Below are 18,629 nucleotides of genomic sequence, written 5' to 3'. Positions count from 1 at the left end.
TTCCGCTTAGAAATATCAGTACGTCGATTCTAAGCGGTCCTACAGCTTCCCCCGAATGTAGTCTTCCGTTAGCATGCGGTTTTATTAATATTCACCTATCATAATAAACTCAGACAATAAAACAATTTTCTCTCGTTAATTTAGATGGAACACCAACTGATTTCCATTATTTCGCAGGAAGTTCATTTCACGATCGTCTGGCAATATTTGTCTAGGTTTCCTTATGAAATTCTTACAGTATGAGTGGTTGGAATTTTCGAAGAATTAGAGCACTACCTGTTATAACCAGTGACATTATACTGAGTGCACTATCCGAAAATTACCTCGAGCAATTAAACAGAGAACCGACTCGTGGAGATAACATCTTGGACCTACTGATAACAAACAGACCCGAACTTTTCGACTCTGTATGTACAGAACAGGGAATCAGTGATCATAAGGCCGTTGCAGCATCCCTGAATATGGAAGTAAATAGGAATATAAAAAAAGGGAGGAAGGTTTATCTGTTTAGAAAGAGTAATAGAAGGCAGATTTCAGACTACCTAACAGATCAAAACGAAAATTTCTGTTCCGACACTGACAATGTTGAGTGTTTATGGAAAAAGTTCAAGGCAATCGTAAAATGCGTTTTAGACAGGTACGTGCCGAGTAAAACTGTGAGGGACAGGAAAAACCCACCGTGGTACAACAACAAAGTTAGGAAACTACTGCGAAAGCAAAGAGAGCTCCACTCCAAGTTTAAACGCAGCCAAAACCTCTCAGACAAACAGAAGCTAAACGATGTCAAAGTTAGCGTTAGGAGGGCTATGCGTGAAGCGTTCATTGAATTCGAAAGTAAAATTCTATGTACCGACTTGACAGAAAATCCTAGGAAGTTCTGGTCTTACGTTAAATCAGTAAGTGGCTCGAAACAGCATATCCAGACACTACGGGATGATGATGGCATTGAAACAGAGGATGACACGCGTAAAGCTGAAATACTAAACACCTTTTTCCAAAGCTGTTTCACAGAGGAAGACCGCACTGCAGTTCCTTCTCTAAATCCTCGCACAAACGAAAAAATGGCTGACATCGAAATAAGTGTCCAAGGAATAGAAAAGCAACTGGAATCACTCAATAGAGGAAAGTCCACTGGACCTGATGGGATACCAATTCGATTCTACACAGAGTACGCGAAAGAACTTGCCCCCCTTCTAACAGCCGTGTACTGCAAGTCTCTAGAGGAACGGAGGGTTCCAAATGATTGGAAAAGAGCACAGGTAGTCCCAGTCTTCAAGAAGGGTCGTCGAGCAGATGCGCAAAACTATAGACCTATATCTCTGATGTCGATCTCTTGTAGAATTTTAGAACATGTTTTTTGCTCGCGTATCATGTCATTTCTGGAAACCCAGAATGTACTATGTAGGAATCAACATGGATTCCGGAAACAACGATCGTGTGAGACTCAACTCGCTTTATTTGTTCATGAGACCCAGAAAATATTAGATACAGGCTCCCAGGTAGATGCTATTTTTCTTGACTTCCGGAAGGCGTTCGATACAGTTCCGCACTGTCGCCTGATAAACAAAGTAAGAGGCTACGGAATATCAGACCAGCTGTGTGGCTGGATTGAAGAGTTTTTAACAAACAGAACACATAATGTTGTTATCAATGGAGAGACGTCTACAGACGTTAAAGTAACCTCTGGCGTGCCACAGGGGAGTGTTATGGGACTATTGCTTTTCACAATATATATAAATGGCCTAGTAGATAGTGTCGGAAGTTCCATGCGGCTTTTCGCGGATGATGCTGTAGTATACAGAGAAGTTGCAGCATTAGAAAATTGTAGCGAAATGCAAGAAGATCTGCAGCGGATAGGCACTTGGTGCAGGGAGTGGCAACTGACACTTAACATAGACAAATGTAATGTATTGCGAATACATAGAAAGAAGGATCCTTTATTGTATGATTATATGATAGCGGAACAAACACTGGTAGCAGTTACTTCTGTAAAATATCTGGGAGTATGCGTGCGGAACGATTTGAAGTGGAATGATCATATAAAATTAATTGTTGGTAAGGCGGGTACCAGGTTGAGATTCATTGGGAGAGTGCTTAGAAAATGTAGTCCATCAACAAAGGAGGTGGCTTACAAAACACTCGTTCGACCTATACTTGAGTATTGCTCATCAGTGTGGGATCCGTACCAGATCGGTCTGACGGAGGAGATAGAGAAGATCCAAAGAAGAGCGGCGCGTTTCGTCACAGGGTTATTTGGTAACCGTGATAGCGTTACGGAGATGTTTAATAAACTCAAGTGGCAGACTCTGCAAGAGAGGCGCTCTGCATCGCGGTGTAGCTTGCTCGCCAGGTTTCGAGAGGGTGCGTTTCTGGATGAGGTATCGAATATATTGCTTCCCCCTACTTATACCGCCCGAGGAGATCACGAATGTAAAATTAGAGAGATTAGAGCGCGCACGGAGGCTTTCAGACAGTCGTTCATCCCGCGAACCATACGCGACTGGAACAGGAAAGGGAGGTAATGACAGTGGCACGTAAAGTGCCCTCCGCCACACACCGTTGGGGTGCGGAGTATCATTGTAGATGTAGATGTAGATGTCTTACGTAAGTGAAAGCGTGTGTTAAAGCCTCAGTGGCTGCACACAGTGCATTAAATAAGCACAATTCTAACATACCCTTGTGTCCCCCGATCTTCAGCAACTTAAATAAGTTATTGTATTTTTCCTTGCAAAGAGTAGGTAAATTGAGACTTAGGCTAACCTTGCATTCTTCCAGATTCAGCTAACTTGAAATATGTGGCTAGATATTAGTTAATCTTCGTATGGTCATGTTGGACCACGCATTGCTTTTAGATTCGTTTTCCTGGTCTTCTATTCGGCTCTCGTTTTCTCTCCAGGGGCTTTCTTTTCCTTCTGTCCACTTGTTTCTTTTTCTTTCTTTTAATTTCATTCTCTGGCTGTACAACACAACAACACAACACAACAATTTCTCTTTTTAATGAAAAGTTTCCTATCTGCTGCTTCCATTATTTCTAAATGTGCTCTCTCGATGTTCTTTTTAATTTATTGGATCCATGGCGCATTCTTTAATTTTCCTATATATGTCACAGTTTTGTTTATAACCCTCATTGTTGGGATACTTTCAACATGACCATACAATCTCAGCCTTCGTTTTCTAATGTCTGCTCCCAGGATTGATAATTTCTCCGTTAAATTATGGGATTTCTGTCTTTATCAGTCCCCCATTCTTAGAATTTTGCTCATTACCCATTGTTTCTCCTTTAGGATGTTTTCCAGATCTCCTTTTCTGTTTAGAGTTTAACTTCCCCCTGTATACAGAACTTCAGATTAGATCACGGTGTTACAGTGTCTAACAGCGATTTGTAAATCAGCTTTTTCAGCGCGTTCTTAGGGTGACTTCTGTCGGGTTGCCGTGGTTTCAGTGTCTGCTAGATCTGCTTAATCGCCTGCGAAAGCTAAGAAAGCTGTCTCAATGACTTCTTTAGTCCCTCCAAGGTTAGTAGGCTTCCTGAGATTTAGGTTTTTGGTTCTTTTTTCCAATTCCTTAATGACTTTATTCAGAATGAGATTGAAGAGGCATGGTGACGGACCATCACCTTAGCGAACACTGGCTTTAATTGCAAAACGCACTCATATTTCTCCCACAATTTTACGTTGAACTTTTTGTCCATGAGAGTTTGCTTCATGAGATCTACTGTCTTTGTAATTACTCCCTATCCTTCTGTAATATTAAAAAGATACTTTAGATCAACCGAATCATATGCCTTCAAAGTCAACTAAAGTGCCGATGATTGGGATGTTTTCGATGGCCTTATATTTCACTACTATCCTTAAGGTGAAAATTTGTTCTGCACACTAGCGTCCTGCTAGAAAGCCGTCTTGGTATTCACTCATCTTATGTTCAAGATACGCTTGTGTTGTTAGAAACAAATACGTCGTGGATATGTGGCACTTGAGCTGAAGGAGACAGATCCATTCGTAGTTATTTATGTCTGCTAAGACATCTTTCTGGAGTGGTTGTTTGAGTGTGCACTTCTAATCGTCTGGCAGTTGTGCTTCAATAATTCCACGCCATGATGTCATCTTCCCAAAAATTTCTGTTGTTTTTAGACCTAAGGATACGTTTGTAAATATCATCTTTGGTGAGTGATTGAGACTCTGGGTATACTTGTATATGGTCTCCCTTGGAAGTCGCAGAGGTAGTTCTGGACAGTTGAATAGCTGAGAGAAGTATCGTGCTGGCTCCCTAAAGTTGTCTTCATTTGTCGGAGAGATTTTATCGTCCTGCTTTTTGAAGTATTGGTTCAAGTGGCTCTGAGCACTATGGGACTTAACATCTGAGGTCATTAGTCCCCTAGAACTTAGAACTACTTAAACCTAACTAATCTAAGGACATCACACACATCCATACCCGAGGCAGGATTCGAACCTGCGACCGTAGCGGTCGCGCGGTTCCAGACTGAAGCGCCTAGAACCACTCGGCCACAGCGGCCGGCTTGAAGCATTGGTTCTGTGGTGTGTATCCACGGTTGTTTCTACTGGATGTCATGTAAAAGCCACGTGTGTTGTGTTCTCTCATAATCTTCTCAACAAATCCGGTGGTTCTATCATGTGCCCCCTCTTTCTCTGATTAACATTTCCACCTGCTATCTGATCTGTAAGAAGTGTTGTTTAGTCGCAGGAGATTTTTACTGTCATATTTCTGGAATGCTTGCTTTCGTTCTTCCAAAGCTTCCTCACATGTTGAATCCCACCAAGGATGGAATGTGTTCATTTTGCTTGAGATTAGAGTTTTGGCATTCTGTATGACCTTGGTTAGAAATAACTGCCTTATGTTTGTCATATTCCTCTTTTGTATCGTATTTTTTTGGATTCTTTTTCTGTCAACTCTGAAGGTTTGTTTTCTTAAGGTGTACTCTTCTAGCAGTAAATTTAACTTTGGTCCTCAAGATAGCGAATTGTGTTGGTGTTTGCACCTCTGTAAAGTTAAACATGGTGAACGTCTTTCTGCGAATTGTACGTAGGTGATCTATTTCATATTCACCAAGCTACTGTCTGGGTGACCAAGTCTTTCGCTTTCGAGGATGTTTCCTGAGAGAGGTCGACATGCGTTTCAGATTATTTTGTTGACACAATGCAATGAGTCTGGTCCTGTTCTTGTTGGTGAATTTATGTACTTGATAACACTTGCTTTAAGTGTTCTTTTCCTCTGACAATTTTTACGTTGAAATCGCGTAGTTGAATTCTTATATCTTCACCAGGAATTTTTGAAATTTCCGGTTCAAGTTTATTCCAAAGTTATTCAACCTTTCAGGATCTTTCTTGTTATTGATGTTTGTGGAAGCATGATCTATTGTGGAGTGGCATCTACTCCCGCTCTCTTGTCCATTTTGCTGTTACAGATACGGGAGTTGCCGTAATCTGTGGTGGTCGCGTATGTGAAGCGTGTTTTCTGAATAACAAGTAGCTATTAGCTTTTTTATATAGATTTCAAAAGTGGTAGTGTATTTTGACTAGTTGAATTAGGGTGTTTATACTGAGGGTTCAAATGTAAGTTATGATTCTTTCCTGGTACTTTTCCAGAGAACTCCGATTTCCTCTGTGATCGTGGCACCCACGTACCCCAGAATACGAACGCCTGGTTGCCGTTCATTGTTGGGCAGACTGGTTATCACGGTGGATAAAGTTGTTTTTGTTCTCACGAATCATGATTGCTTGTAATGAAGATTTTCTCCAACTTTCGATTGGGGTTTCATTTTATTTAAAGTTTATTAACTAGTACTTGGTGGTAGCCATTTAGTCAGGGAAATGGGACATGACATAACTGTTATTCAATATCATGTAAAAAACATGGACATTTTGAACTAAGCTGATACAATTTAAACTTCGAGATGCACTTTGTACAACTACATCTACATCTACATCCATACTCTGCAAGCCACCTGACGGTGTGTCGTTGAGGGTCCCTTGAGTACCTCTATCGGTTCTCCCTTCTACTCTAGTCTCGTACTGCTCGTGGCAAGAAAGATTGTCGGTATGCCTCTGTGTGGGCTCTAATCTCTCTGATTTTATCCTCATGGTCTCTTCGCGAGATATACATAGGAGGGAACAATATACTGCTAGACTCCTTGGTGAAGGTATGTTCTCGAAACTTCGGCAAAAGCCCGTACCGAGCTACGGAGCGTCTCTCTTGCAGAGTCTTCCACAAGAGTTTCTCTATCATCTCCGTAATGCTTTCGCGATTAGTAAATGATCTTGTAACGGAGCGCGCTGCTCTCCGTTGAATCTTCTCTATCTCTTCTATCAACCCCATCTGGTACGGGTCCCACACCGGTGAGGAGTATTCAAGCAGTGGGCGAACAATTGTACTATAACTTACTTACTTTGTTTTCGCACTGCATTTCCTTAGGATCCTTCCAATGAATCTCAGTCTGGCATCAGCTTTACCGACGATTAATTTTAAATGGTCATTCCATTTTAAATCACTCCTAATGCTTACGCCCAGATAATTTGTGGAATTAACTGCTTCCAGTTGCTGCTTCTAGTGACTGAAATGGAACAGAATATTACAGTGACATTGAGGAATAAATAGTTTAGACAAGAAGAGAACTGAAGCTTTCGAAATGTGCTGCTACAGAAGAATGCTGAAGATTAGATGGCTAGATCACATAACTAATGAGGAGGTATTGAATAGAATTGGGGAGAAGAGGGGCTTGTGGCACAACTTGACTGGAAGAAGGGATCGGTTGGTAGGACATGTTCTGAGGCATCAAGGGATCACCAATTTAGTATTGGAGGGCAGCGTGGAGGGTAAAAATCGTAGAGGGAGACCAAGAGATGAATACACCTAGCAGATTCAGACGGATATAGGTGGCAGTTGGCACTGAGAGATGAAGCTGCTCGCACAGGATAGAGTGGCATGGAGAGCTGCATCAAACCAGTCTCTGGACTGAAGACCACAACAATAACAACTATGAGGAATAAATCACTGGGGTTTTAGGACCAGGGATTATAAGTTCCTGAGACATGAAATATGCAATCGTTTCTTCTCGGTCAACAGATGCCGACCATGCTGCCGCTTGCTCCAAGTCAAACGCAAAGTAGGTTTTGCTGAGGATGCTGACTCTGACACTGAGTTCACAGTACCTAGATCCACTCGGTAAGATGTAGTGGCAGCTGTGAACAAGAAGTAGACATGAAAAACAGGTGAGACAGAAGGAAACCAGGGTATAAATAAAAGGATTGGCAGGATGGAACGATTTTTTCTGAAAGGGAAGGACAAAGAGTTAAGGAAGAGGAAAGTTAGAAAAAATTGATATGAGAAGATTTAAGGATTTTTTCCTCTATTTCCTTGCTACCAATGCTACTCATGCCATTTTATGATAAACTGTATTAATGACAGCTGAAAAGCATTCAGCTTCTTCTTAAATGCAAAATGGCACTGGAAAAAAGTTTGAAAGCCAGATATCGACATTAAAGAACCAATTTCAGAAAATTTTTGTAATCTGGTAAAGTATCAGATAGATCTAATATTCTATTGCAGTCCTACATCTACAGCTATACACCGCAAGCCACCTTATGGTGTGTGGCGGAGGGTGCTTCAGGTACCACTATCTTTTACACTCCCTTGCCTGTTTGTTTCGCGAATAGCAGGTGGGAAGATTGACTATCGGTAAACCTCTGTATTGCTTCGACATTCTAGAATTTTCTCGTTGTGGTTATTTTGCGAGACGAATGTACGGTAAAAAATAAGTCGCCCACCTCCTTACGGAAAGCTCTCTCTCGGATTTTTTCGACAACACCTCTCTTGCAGCGTCGTCCAGTGAAGTTAGCTTAGCATCTCTTTCTCGTCTATCTTTTCTATTAATGTGACCTGGTAAGGGTCAGAACCTGTTCAGAAATATCAAGGATCACAATCGGTCGACCAAGTGTTTTGTGAACAGTCTGGTATCTGCGTTTCCTAATATTTGTTTTGTGCGGACGTTTAATTGAAGGTGGCTCCGGATGATTACTCCAACGAGGAGTAGTCAGATGTGTGGAGGGTGTGTAAGGACTTCCCACCGAAACATCTGCTGGGTAGTTGAAACAGTCTTGGCAACATCTGGGCGTGACTCACAAAGTCCTCGATATTGCCCTGATGTTCCAACACCCATTTTGATGACGTTTATCTACCAAACCTTCCGTTTCACAGTCTTTAATAGGTAGATAATAGGAGTACAAATTATCAACGATTTCACGTGCGTCATATCGTTGGTGGCGCGATATTACAATGAGAGATCGATGACGTGGAAATACCCCGTGGTAGTGCAGAAGTATGTGTGACTAATGAGTTATTGACGCTGTGTACAGCACAAAAATTCGACTGGTTGTTCTGGAAGTACGGTGGATCTGAGGATGTTCAGTACAAAAGAAAACCAGTATTTATGATAAAAATAAATGGTACATTAGACTACACTGAAATACATTGCCGGAAAGAAAATGCAACAGACTCCATGACAGGGTCACTTCCTTGGCAAGTGATGTGACAGGTAGATCATCATTGTAGAAGTATATAATGACAAATAAAGCCTACATATTGTAGTATTGGGTGACCAAACAGTCACATCAATGCAAAATGCACCAGCATCTGTCGGTAACTCAGGTGAGTATCCTCACGTGCAAACTATCATTAAAGGGGGCGAATTGCATCCTGTAAGAGATTGTTCCAAGTACCTTGCACCGTTTATAGCAATTCAGAAATGATTCTTACAGGCCCTGGAGGAAGAGTGAATTTCCACTTCACCATGTCCCATACGTGTTAAGCTGGCGAGAGACTTGGTGATCTCGATGATCAGGGCAATTGTTATAAAGCACGAAGAGCACATTGCGTCGCAGCAGCTGTATGTTGCTGTCCATTCTCCTTTTGAAAAAGCACACCATCTTCCTGTCGAAGAAATAGCAGTAGCCGGAGGTAACGGGCTCTAGAATGTAGTAAGCAATGGTTACATTACACTGCAGAAACACCAGATCTTCTCTCTTCACGTAAGACAACAGAGCGCTGTTCCACTCTCCGCTCAACTCTTTCACGATTTTTCGCAACACCAGTGTTTGGCAGCGTGGCCAGAGGCACACTTGATCTTAATCCTGCCGCTATCAGACGGTTCCCATTGGTCCCTGATGACACAGTAGGTGCAGCATCTGCCCAGATTTCGTTCCTGGATGATGTTCGGTCTTCCGCCGCTACTACCACAATACGTCGACCTTAACGTGCATCTGTGCTACATAGACGTCCAGAACCTGGTCTGCAGGTGTGGGAATATTCCACAGACCAGTGTTGAAATTAGCGACGCACCAACGAGACACTATTGCCAACATGTGCAGCAATCCCCCGCACACTTTCACCCAACTTTCTGCAGGCAATGTGTGTTATCCCGTACAAACTGCTGAAGTTGTCCGATAGGAGCACGTACTCGTTGGTGATGCATGCTTGTACCCTAGAATGAATGTTGCAAACAATGTTCATCTCGAAGCCAAGCAGAGTTATTGCCAGCAGAGTCAGAACAGGGGTACACAAACAGGCCCCCTATGATCATGACAAATGAATCACTAACTCTGTAACCCCACAGGTTGCACATAATATGCCATGGTGCCACAGAACAGAGTCCCTGAGGGTGTTGCGTTTTTTTTTTTCTGGCAATGTACATTATATGTAGGGACTTCATAAGGTAAGTTACACATGTCGTCCTACGCTAAGACCATAGCGGAACAAGAGTGGCACATTCTTAGAAGAGAGTACATGTCGCAGGTTTTCTGCGGACACAGTTCTACTGCGGTGCGGATAAAAAAAATATATTACAGTGTATGATCCAATGGTCAAGTACGCGGAACATGGGCAAAATGTATAAACCCCAAACACATTCACCAAGAAATTCTGGTTGTATATAGGTCAGATGCAATTTCGTGTCCAGCCCTTGCGAAATGGTGCCAACAATCTTACCAAAGCTGCACAGATGTGGATGACGGTCATCGTAATGTCCAGATCTTGTACACGCGATTTCCATATTTTCGGAACGTTGAAAGAAAATCTGGCTGAAAAGAGATCTTCCACCGCTGAGGACGTTTGCACACCGGTTCTCGAATAGCTCCATTACCAAGGAGGGGGTTTCTATTGTCGTGAAAAAGTGAACGATCGGTAGAACGCTCCGACTGTTATTTGCCGAGACTTGTTGAAAATGTTCAAAAATAGCTTGGGTTTTGTAGGTCTAAGTTACTTGTTCGTGTCAGAGGACTGTAAAGCTTTTCTGTCTGTTGACTTCTATAGTGAAGTGCCAAAGAAACTGGTATAGGCAAGCGTATTCAAATATAGAGATATGTAAACAGGCAGACTACGGGGCTGTGGTCGGCAACGCCTAGATAAGACAACAAATGTCTGGGTCTGGTGCAGTTGTTAGATCGGTTACTGCTGCTATAATGGCTGGTTATCAAGATTTCAGTGTGTTTGAAAGTGGTGCTATAGTGGGCGCGCGAACGATAGCACACAGTATGTCAAAATGTGTGAAATCTTATGGGACTTAACTGCTAAGGTTATCAGTCCCTGAGCTTACACACTACGTAACCTAAATTATCCTAAGGACAAACACACACACCCATACCCAAGGGAGGATTCCAACCTCCGTCGGGACCAGCCGCACACTCCACGACTGCAGCGTCTGAGACCGCTCGGCTAATCCAGCGCGGCACACAGCATGTCCGAGGCAGCGATGAAGTGGGGATTTTCCTGAACGACCATTTCACGAGTGTACCGCGAATATCAGGAATCCGGTAAAAACTCAAATCACCGGCATTGCTGCGGCCGGAAGAAGATCCTGCAAGAACGGGACCAACGACGATTGAGGAGAATCGTTCAACGTGACAGAAATGCCACGGTTCTGCAGATTGCTGGACATTTCAGTGTTGGCCATCAACAAGCGTCGGCGTTCGAACCATTCAACGGAACATCATCGATATCGGCTCTCAGTACCAAAGGCCCACTCGCACGCCCTTGATGACTGCACGACACCTGTTTTTCTCCAGACCCCAATGAGTCGTCTTAAAGAAAATGTCGTTCAGGTATAAATAGGAAACGAAGAAGAAAAGAATCGTACCCATACAGTGCCGTCAATACCAATGCCATTATACACATACAATTAACATAAATGGATTAGGATCTTAGTAGAATTAGGCCGTGGTGATATTAAAAAAACACTGCTTCTACAGAATACAGCTCCAATGAATAAAGCGGTGTATTTCCTTGTTTTGTTCTGCGCAGGGATTGGCCTGCTCCTCAGATCACTTCCCGTAAGACTGAAAGCCTTACAGAAGCCGAAGGGACCGTCTCCTACAAAACGGCGCTACAAAAGTTAAACAAATAAGTGAGCTTCGACTGCAGTTTCGAATAAAGGTTCGGGAAAACTTGGTTTCATAGTATAGATTTAATCACCTCTCATGAATGAGCAGTGTACTGAGACTAAACCTTTCACTGCGTAACAGAATATTCGTTGTTTTAAAACTTGCAGGCATATTAAAACATTGTGCTGTAACGGGAATCGAACCCTGAACCCTCCAATAGTATTACCGACTGAACTATCCAGGCATGAGAAGCTATCCAACCTCACATCTTTAATTATTCCAGTACCTGTGTCCTAGCATACAAACTTTACAGAGGTTTTCCTGTGTACTTTACAAAAACCAACACTCTCGGTACAAGATATATAGCGGAGGGAGACTTTAGCCACAGCCTAGTGTGTTTACAGAATGAATCTAACGCTGCAGTGCAGAGTGTGCTAATTCGAAACATCGTGGTAGATTCAAAATTTGTACCACAACGGTACGAGTTCCCGGATCCGAGGTTCGGTACACAGTTTTTAATCTACTAGGAAGTTTCAGTGTACTTATATTTAGTGTTGTGAACTTAAGGACGTGGACAGCAATATCTGTATTGTGTGGAAGAAAGAACCTGCGTAACACTCGAAGCAGCACGTGCAGATGGTGCGTGGCCAGCCAGTGGACGCCGCCCACAACCAGCACCGTAGAGCTGTCGTTCTCTAGCGGACGAGACCTGCAACACAAACCCAAGCATACTGACTTTCTCGCTTAAAAGAGACTTCTCACAAGCAGTTTTCATATCCATAGTGCTTAATAATCTCCTCTTCTAAGCCATTTGCAATCGAAATATTTCGTCTTTGATATCATATACGCTGGCCTATAAGGTAGCACGTCTGATAAATGTGTTAGAGATATAGTGTGCTATGAAATTTCATGATCTGGCTAAATCATCATAAGTGAAAGGCACAAATTACCTTTAATTTAACCCATTACAGTCACGAAAGGAGATACCCGGTATGTGGTTGAGTCTCTGACGATATCTTCCCTTTTCTAAATTCCCATTACCTGCAATAAAGCTAAGTTTTGCAGACTTTTTACATCAGCAGTTATTTAAAATAAGACTTTTTTTCTGAGTTTTTTCACCAGTGTTCTGAATGGTTCGCTTCACTTAGACGAATGCTACAACACGGCTAAGCAAAGTCTTAGCCTGACAACTGGAGGAATATTATGTGGCAAACATTTTTGGAACATAGTCAGTCGAAGAAACTGCGATCCATAAAACCATAATGAAATTATTTCAACGAAAGCAGTAGCTTATTTATTTCATACGGGGACCGGTTTCGATCTCTTATAGGATCTTCATCATACCATTGTACTCTGTGACAAAGAGTGATACATTTTCTTTGAAGTCAAAGGAATTGACACAATCATAAGGGTAAAATGATACAAAAGCACAGCCATTTTTCCATATTACTTTATTCTGACGCTTTTACTCAAGTTCTTTGACCACTTAGAAAGTGTATTGCCCTTTCTCACAAAATAAAACAGTCTCATAAGAGATCGAAGCTGGTAACGTATGAAACACACTGAGGTGACGAAAGTCATGGGATACCTCCTAACAACGTTTCGGACCTCCTTTTGCCCGGCGTACTGTAGCAACTCGACGTGGCATGGACTCAGAAAGTCGTTGAAAGTCCCCTGCAGAAATATTGTGGCATGCTGAGTCTTTAGCCGTCCATAACTGCGAAAGTGTTGCCGGTGCAGGAATTTATCTCACTATTATATCCCACAGTTCTCTGATGGGATTCATAGGGGTGATTGTCCATAATGTTCTTCAAACCAGTAGCGAACAATTGTGGCGCAGTGACATGGCGCATGATTATCTACAAAAATTCCATCGTTTTTTGTGAACATGAAGTCCGTGAATGCCTGTAAATGGTCTCAAAGTGGCCAAACATAAACATTTTCAGTTAATTATCGCTTCAGTTTGACTAAGGGACCCAGTCCATTCCATGTGAACACAGCCGACACCATTGTGGTGCCTTGTTGACAACTTGGGTTCATGGCTTCATTGGGTCTACACAATGTTCGAACCCTATCTTCAGATCTTACCAATCAACATCGGTACTCATCTGACCAGGCCACTGTTTTCCAACCGTCTAGCGTCCAACCGATATAGTCAAGAGCCCAGTAGAGGCGCTATAGACGACGTCGTGGTGTTGGCAAAGGCACTCGTGTCGGTCGACTGCTGCTATAGGCCATTAACGCTAAATTTCAAATCAATGTCCTAACGAATATGTTAGTTTTTTTCCAACTTTGATTTGTGCGGTTATTTCATGCAGTGTTGCTTTTCTGTCAGCACTGACAACTCTACACAAACGCCGCTACTCTCTGTCGTCAATTGAAAACCTTGGCCGCCGCGTTGTCCGTGATGAGAGGTAATGCCCGAAATTTGGTATTCCCGGCAAACCATAAACAATAGATTTCGAAATATTCAATTCCCCAACGATTTTACCTAGTGAGGTGGCGCAGTGACTAGTACAATGGACTCGCATTCGGGAGGACGACGGTTGAATCCCGCATCCGGCTATCCTGTTTAGGTTTTCCGTCATTTCCCTAAATTGCTCCAGGCAAAAGCCGGGATGGTTCCTTTGACAATTCACGGCCAACTTCCTTCCCCTTCCATCCCTAATCCGATGAGACCGATGAATTCGGTGTCTGGTCTCCTCCCCCAAACAACCCGCAACGATTTCCAAAATGATTTGTCACATGCGTGTAGCTCCAACTACCATTTCACGTTCAAAGTCTGTTATTTCTCATCGTGGGACGACTACCACGTCGGAAAACTTTTCACATGTATCATATGAGTTCAAATGACAGCTGGGCCAATGCACTGCCCTATTATCCCTTGTGTAAGCGACACTACCGGCCATCGTAGTGGCCGAGCGGTTCTAGGCGCTACAGTCTGGAACCGCGGGATCGCTATGTTTGCAGGTTCGAATCCTGCCTCGGGCGTGGATGTGTGAGATATCCTTAGGTTAGTTAGGTTTAAGTAGTTCTAAGTTAAGTCCCATAGTGCTCAGAGCCATTTCAACCATTTTCGACACTACCGCCATCATATACGCTACCGCATCACTTTCATCACCTCAGTGTAAATAGATTCATGCGATCAAGACTGTTTTCATTGAAATAGTTTTAATACACTACAGAGCCAAAGAAACTGGTACACCTGCCTAATATAGTGTAGGGCCCCAGCGAGCACGCAGAAGTGACGCACTACTATTTGGCATGGACTCGACTAATATCTGAAGTAGTGCTGGAGGGAACTGACACCATGAATCTTGCAAAGGTATCTAAAATTCCGTGATCAGACAGGATGCTTACGAACGCGACTCCCTTAGAGTCGTATCTAGACGTATCAGGGGTCCCATATCACTCCAACTGCACACGACCCACACCATTACAAAGTCTCCACCAGACTGAACAGTTCCCTGATGGCATGCAGGGTCCATAGAGTCATGAGGCTGTCTCCATACCCTTACACGTCCATCCGCTCGATACAATTTGAAATGGGACTCGTCCGAGTAGGCAACATTCTTCCAGTCTTCAACAGTCGAATGTCGGTGTTGATGAGCCCAGGCGAGGCGTAAAGCGTTGTGTCGTGCAGGCATCAAGAGTACACGAGTGGGCTTTCGGCTCCGGAAACTCATATCGATGACGTTTCGTTGAACGGTTCGGACGCTGACACTTGTTGTTGATCCAGCATTGAAATGTGCATCTGTTTGCGGAAGGGTTGCACTTCTGTCACTTTGAACGATTTTTTTAGTCGTCGTTGGTCCCGTTCTTGCAGGATCTTCTTCCGACCACAGTGATGTCGGAGACTTGATGTTTTACCGGATTCCTGATGTTCACGGTACACTCGTGAAATTGTTGTACGGGAGAACCCCACTTCATCGCTACCTCGGAGATTCTGTGTCCCATCGCTCGTACGCCGACTATAACACCACGTTCAAACTAACTTAAGCATTGATAACCTGCCATTGTAACAGCAGTAACCGATTTAACAACTGCGCCAGACACTTGTTGTCTTATCAAGACATTGTCGACCGCAGCGCCGTATTCTGCCTGTTTACATATCTCTATATATGAATACGCATGCCTATACCAGTTTCTTTGGACTTCTTCAGTGTATAATGTGGTGTTCTACTTGAAAGAGCACACTGAAAGTGGAACGCCAAGTACGGTTAGAAAGAGTCTTCTCTGTCTAGATGGAATTGTAAAGTTTCATTTACTAAGACTCGAAAGCGTGACGGTGACAGTGAAGAGAATAATTTATTGTCAAGTGTCAAGAAACTAAGAACTGCGGCAAAGAAGTGATACTTTTAGGAAATTTGTCGTCTCATTCAACTGCCGAGACGGAAAGCGTTAAGTTACCAGCTATTTCGACCTCGAAGACATTATCTTTGTTTCACGCGTCAAGCACCATTCAGACCACTGCGCGCTCACTTCTCTGTATGTTCACTGGAAGCAGCTGTACTGGTCATAAAGCTCTTATCTCTGCCTTTTCTTGCAATAGTCATGCAGCTGGCTGGAACAGTTCCAGGAATCGTCACTGTCAATGCTGGCGCAAAATTCCTTTCGTCGGCCTATATTAGTACCTTAATACAGTATAAATGAGTATTAATTTGTAAAATTTGCTACATCAAAAACATATGCTGAGTAACGAAACAATGTTTGAAGTGTAACTGACACGTCTACCTCAACAAATAACTTCGAAGATGATTTTTTCTGTACAGTAGGCGATCAGTGTAATTTTAAGCAAAATCGATCTTAAAAAAGATGGATTAAACATTCAGCTGTTCGCTGATTTTGTACAGCAGCCTAAAAATTCAGGTTGATTACTATTACAACAATACATATGCAGATTAATACAGTTTCTCGATACATTAAAGCCGGAATCGCACCTGCTATTATATTCGCGCCTTCTTTGTATTTAAATTCAAAAATGAAATATAGTTTATAAAATTAATTGAATTTTCGATCGGTGCTTGGCATAATATGATTATAATATTAAAAAAGAGGCAATTCCTAATGTTCTGGAAAATTATACAGGGTGGTCGTAAATTCCCGTTACAGACCTCTAGGACTTTTAGAGGGGAGTGAGTAAATCGTATTTTGAATAGGAAGCCATCGGCGGAAACGTCATGCAACGAGACTACAGAGCATCAAAGTTATAGGAACGGACGTCTGTAAATGTACGTATACACGGGGTTATGTTACAAACTTTCTAGGATGATGGAGAACGATAAATGTATTAATTTGAAGTAAGGATCCCTGTATCGGAAACGAACGAGTGGATAGTTATAAACGAAAACCGTTCTGATACCTCTGACAGTTGATTAGATGTACCGGTTCTCGTTTTGCGAAGAGTGTAGGGCTGTTAACTTTCAGTGGTGATAGTATGGGCAACAACGAGAAAAAATGTCCAGTAAACGTGGGATCTAAGGTGCGTACTTTAACAGCTATGAACACTTGCTCAGTAGAGGAGATGTGTTTCACATTACCGAAGATAAACGAGTGGTCATAGCTCCTCAGGTATGCAATTTAGAGCCCACATTTATTGGACATTTTTTGTCGTTTTTCTCTACACTACCACCACTGAAAGTTACTAAGCCTACACTCTTCGCAACACAAGAACCGGTACATGTATTCAACCGTCAGAGATATCAGAACAGTTTTCGTCTATAATTTTCGACTCGTTCGTTTCCGGTACAGGGGTCCTTACTTCAAATTAATACATTTATCGTTCTCCATCATCCTAGAAAGTCTGTAACATCATCACGGAATCATCCGGTGTATACGTACATTTACAGACGCCCGCGCCTATAACTTTGACGCTCTGTAGTCTCGTTGGATGACGTTTCAGTACATGGGTTCCTATTCAAAATACGAAGTCACTCTCCTCTACAAGTCCTAGAAGTATGTGACGGGAATTTTCGACCACCCTGTACAGTCTCTTATTCACAATCCTAGTGGTTCATTCTTCTCTTCCACCCGGTACAGTCAGATTAATGGTACCACCGTCTATGATCTACGTCAACGTGCAATAACCACTCACAGACGGTAGGTGGCAGCACTAGCAGTGGACAGTGTATGAAACACGTACGGGGACGCCGAAACCAGTGCAGTCGTTGTCGTAATGAGGAAACGGAGCGATTTATCTCACATACAAAAGCTTTCGATCCAAGAGTAGAAGGTGACAGGTGGCCTTTCAGGTGAATCACGTTTTATGCTCGATCGGTGTGGAATGTCTTAAATCATCGCAACAATCGTCGGTAGGGTCCAGGGCGGAAGAGGAAGCGTTGTGTTCTGGGGAATGTCTTCGTGGTATACTCTGAATTACCTCATCATTCTGGAAGACACAATGGATCAACAGAAGATTGCATCTGTTCTTGCGGACCGTGTCCAGCCACACATTCACTCTGTTTTTCCTCGGCACGATAGCATCTACCACCACGACAATGCAACATATAACACAGCTCGGAGTGTACGTCCGTGTTTCCAAGAGACTCTATTTACCACTAAACAGCCAGGATTTAAATCCAATGTAGAGTCTGTGGGGCCACCTCGATTTGATTGTTCGCACCGTAGATCCTCATCCGAGAAACCTAACGCAGCTGAGCACGGAACTGGAGTCGGCATGGGTCCACATCCCTGTCTGTACCTCTCCCTGCACGTCTCTCAGCTGTCTGCGCTGCAAAAGATGATCATTCACGTTTTTGACAGGTGGTCACAGTAATGTGACTGGACAGTGTATTTGATTATATTACGTAAATGAATTAAATAGTATGGGCTAGTAGCATTATACTTATTTACTGGAATTATTTGTCAGGACGTTATACAGGTTTTAATATTTCGCCATACTTGGAAGTAGGTCCCTTGATTTTTTTTTCATTTTTAAGTGTTTCATACACAGAATGTTTGGAAATTGAAAAAAAATTAGGATTCTCTGTTTTTGTGGTTAAGTGAGACTGGTATACTACACCAGGTGTTATGTACGTTCCTAGCTCTAATTCATACAGGGTGTTACAAAAAGGTATCGCCAAACTTTCAGGAAACATTCCTCACACACAAAGAAAGAAAATATGTTATGTGGACATGTGTCCGGAAACGCTTACTCTCCATGTTAGAGCTCATTTTATTACTTCTCTTCAAATCACATTAATCATGGAATGGAAACACACAGCAACAGAATGTACCAGCGTG

The 18,629-nt window shown here is 42.7% G+C and overlaps 1 protein-coding gene across 1 annotated transcript in view; it reads right to left on the bottom strand.

Moving 5' to 3' along the window:
- LOC124722339 (cadherin-like and PC-esterase domain-containing protein 1) overlaps positions 1-18,629 on the bottom strand; it is a 106,802-nt gene that overhangs the window by 35,182 nt on the left and 52,991 nt on the right. The window contains exon 3 of the mRNA XM_047247513.1: positions 11,995-12,096. Within this exon, the coding sequence (XP_047103469.1) occupies positions 11,995-12,096 (102 nt within the window). The remainder of the gene's footprint in view (positions 1-11,994; positions 12,097-18,629) is intronic.

This window comes from Schistocerca piceifrons, chromosome X (genome assembly GCF_021461385.2).
Source record: "Schistocerca piceifrons isolate TAMUIC-IGC-003096 chromosome X, iqSchPice1.1, whole genome shotgun sequence".
Lineage (NCBI taxonomy): Eukaryota > Metazoa > Arthropoda > Insecta > Orthoptera > Acrididae > Schistocerca > Schistocerca piceifrons.
Note: the sequence above shows the minus strand (reverse complement) of the source record. Positions and strands in the feature narration are given on the sequence as shown.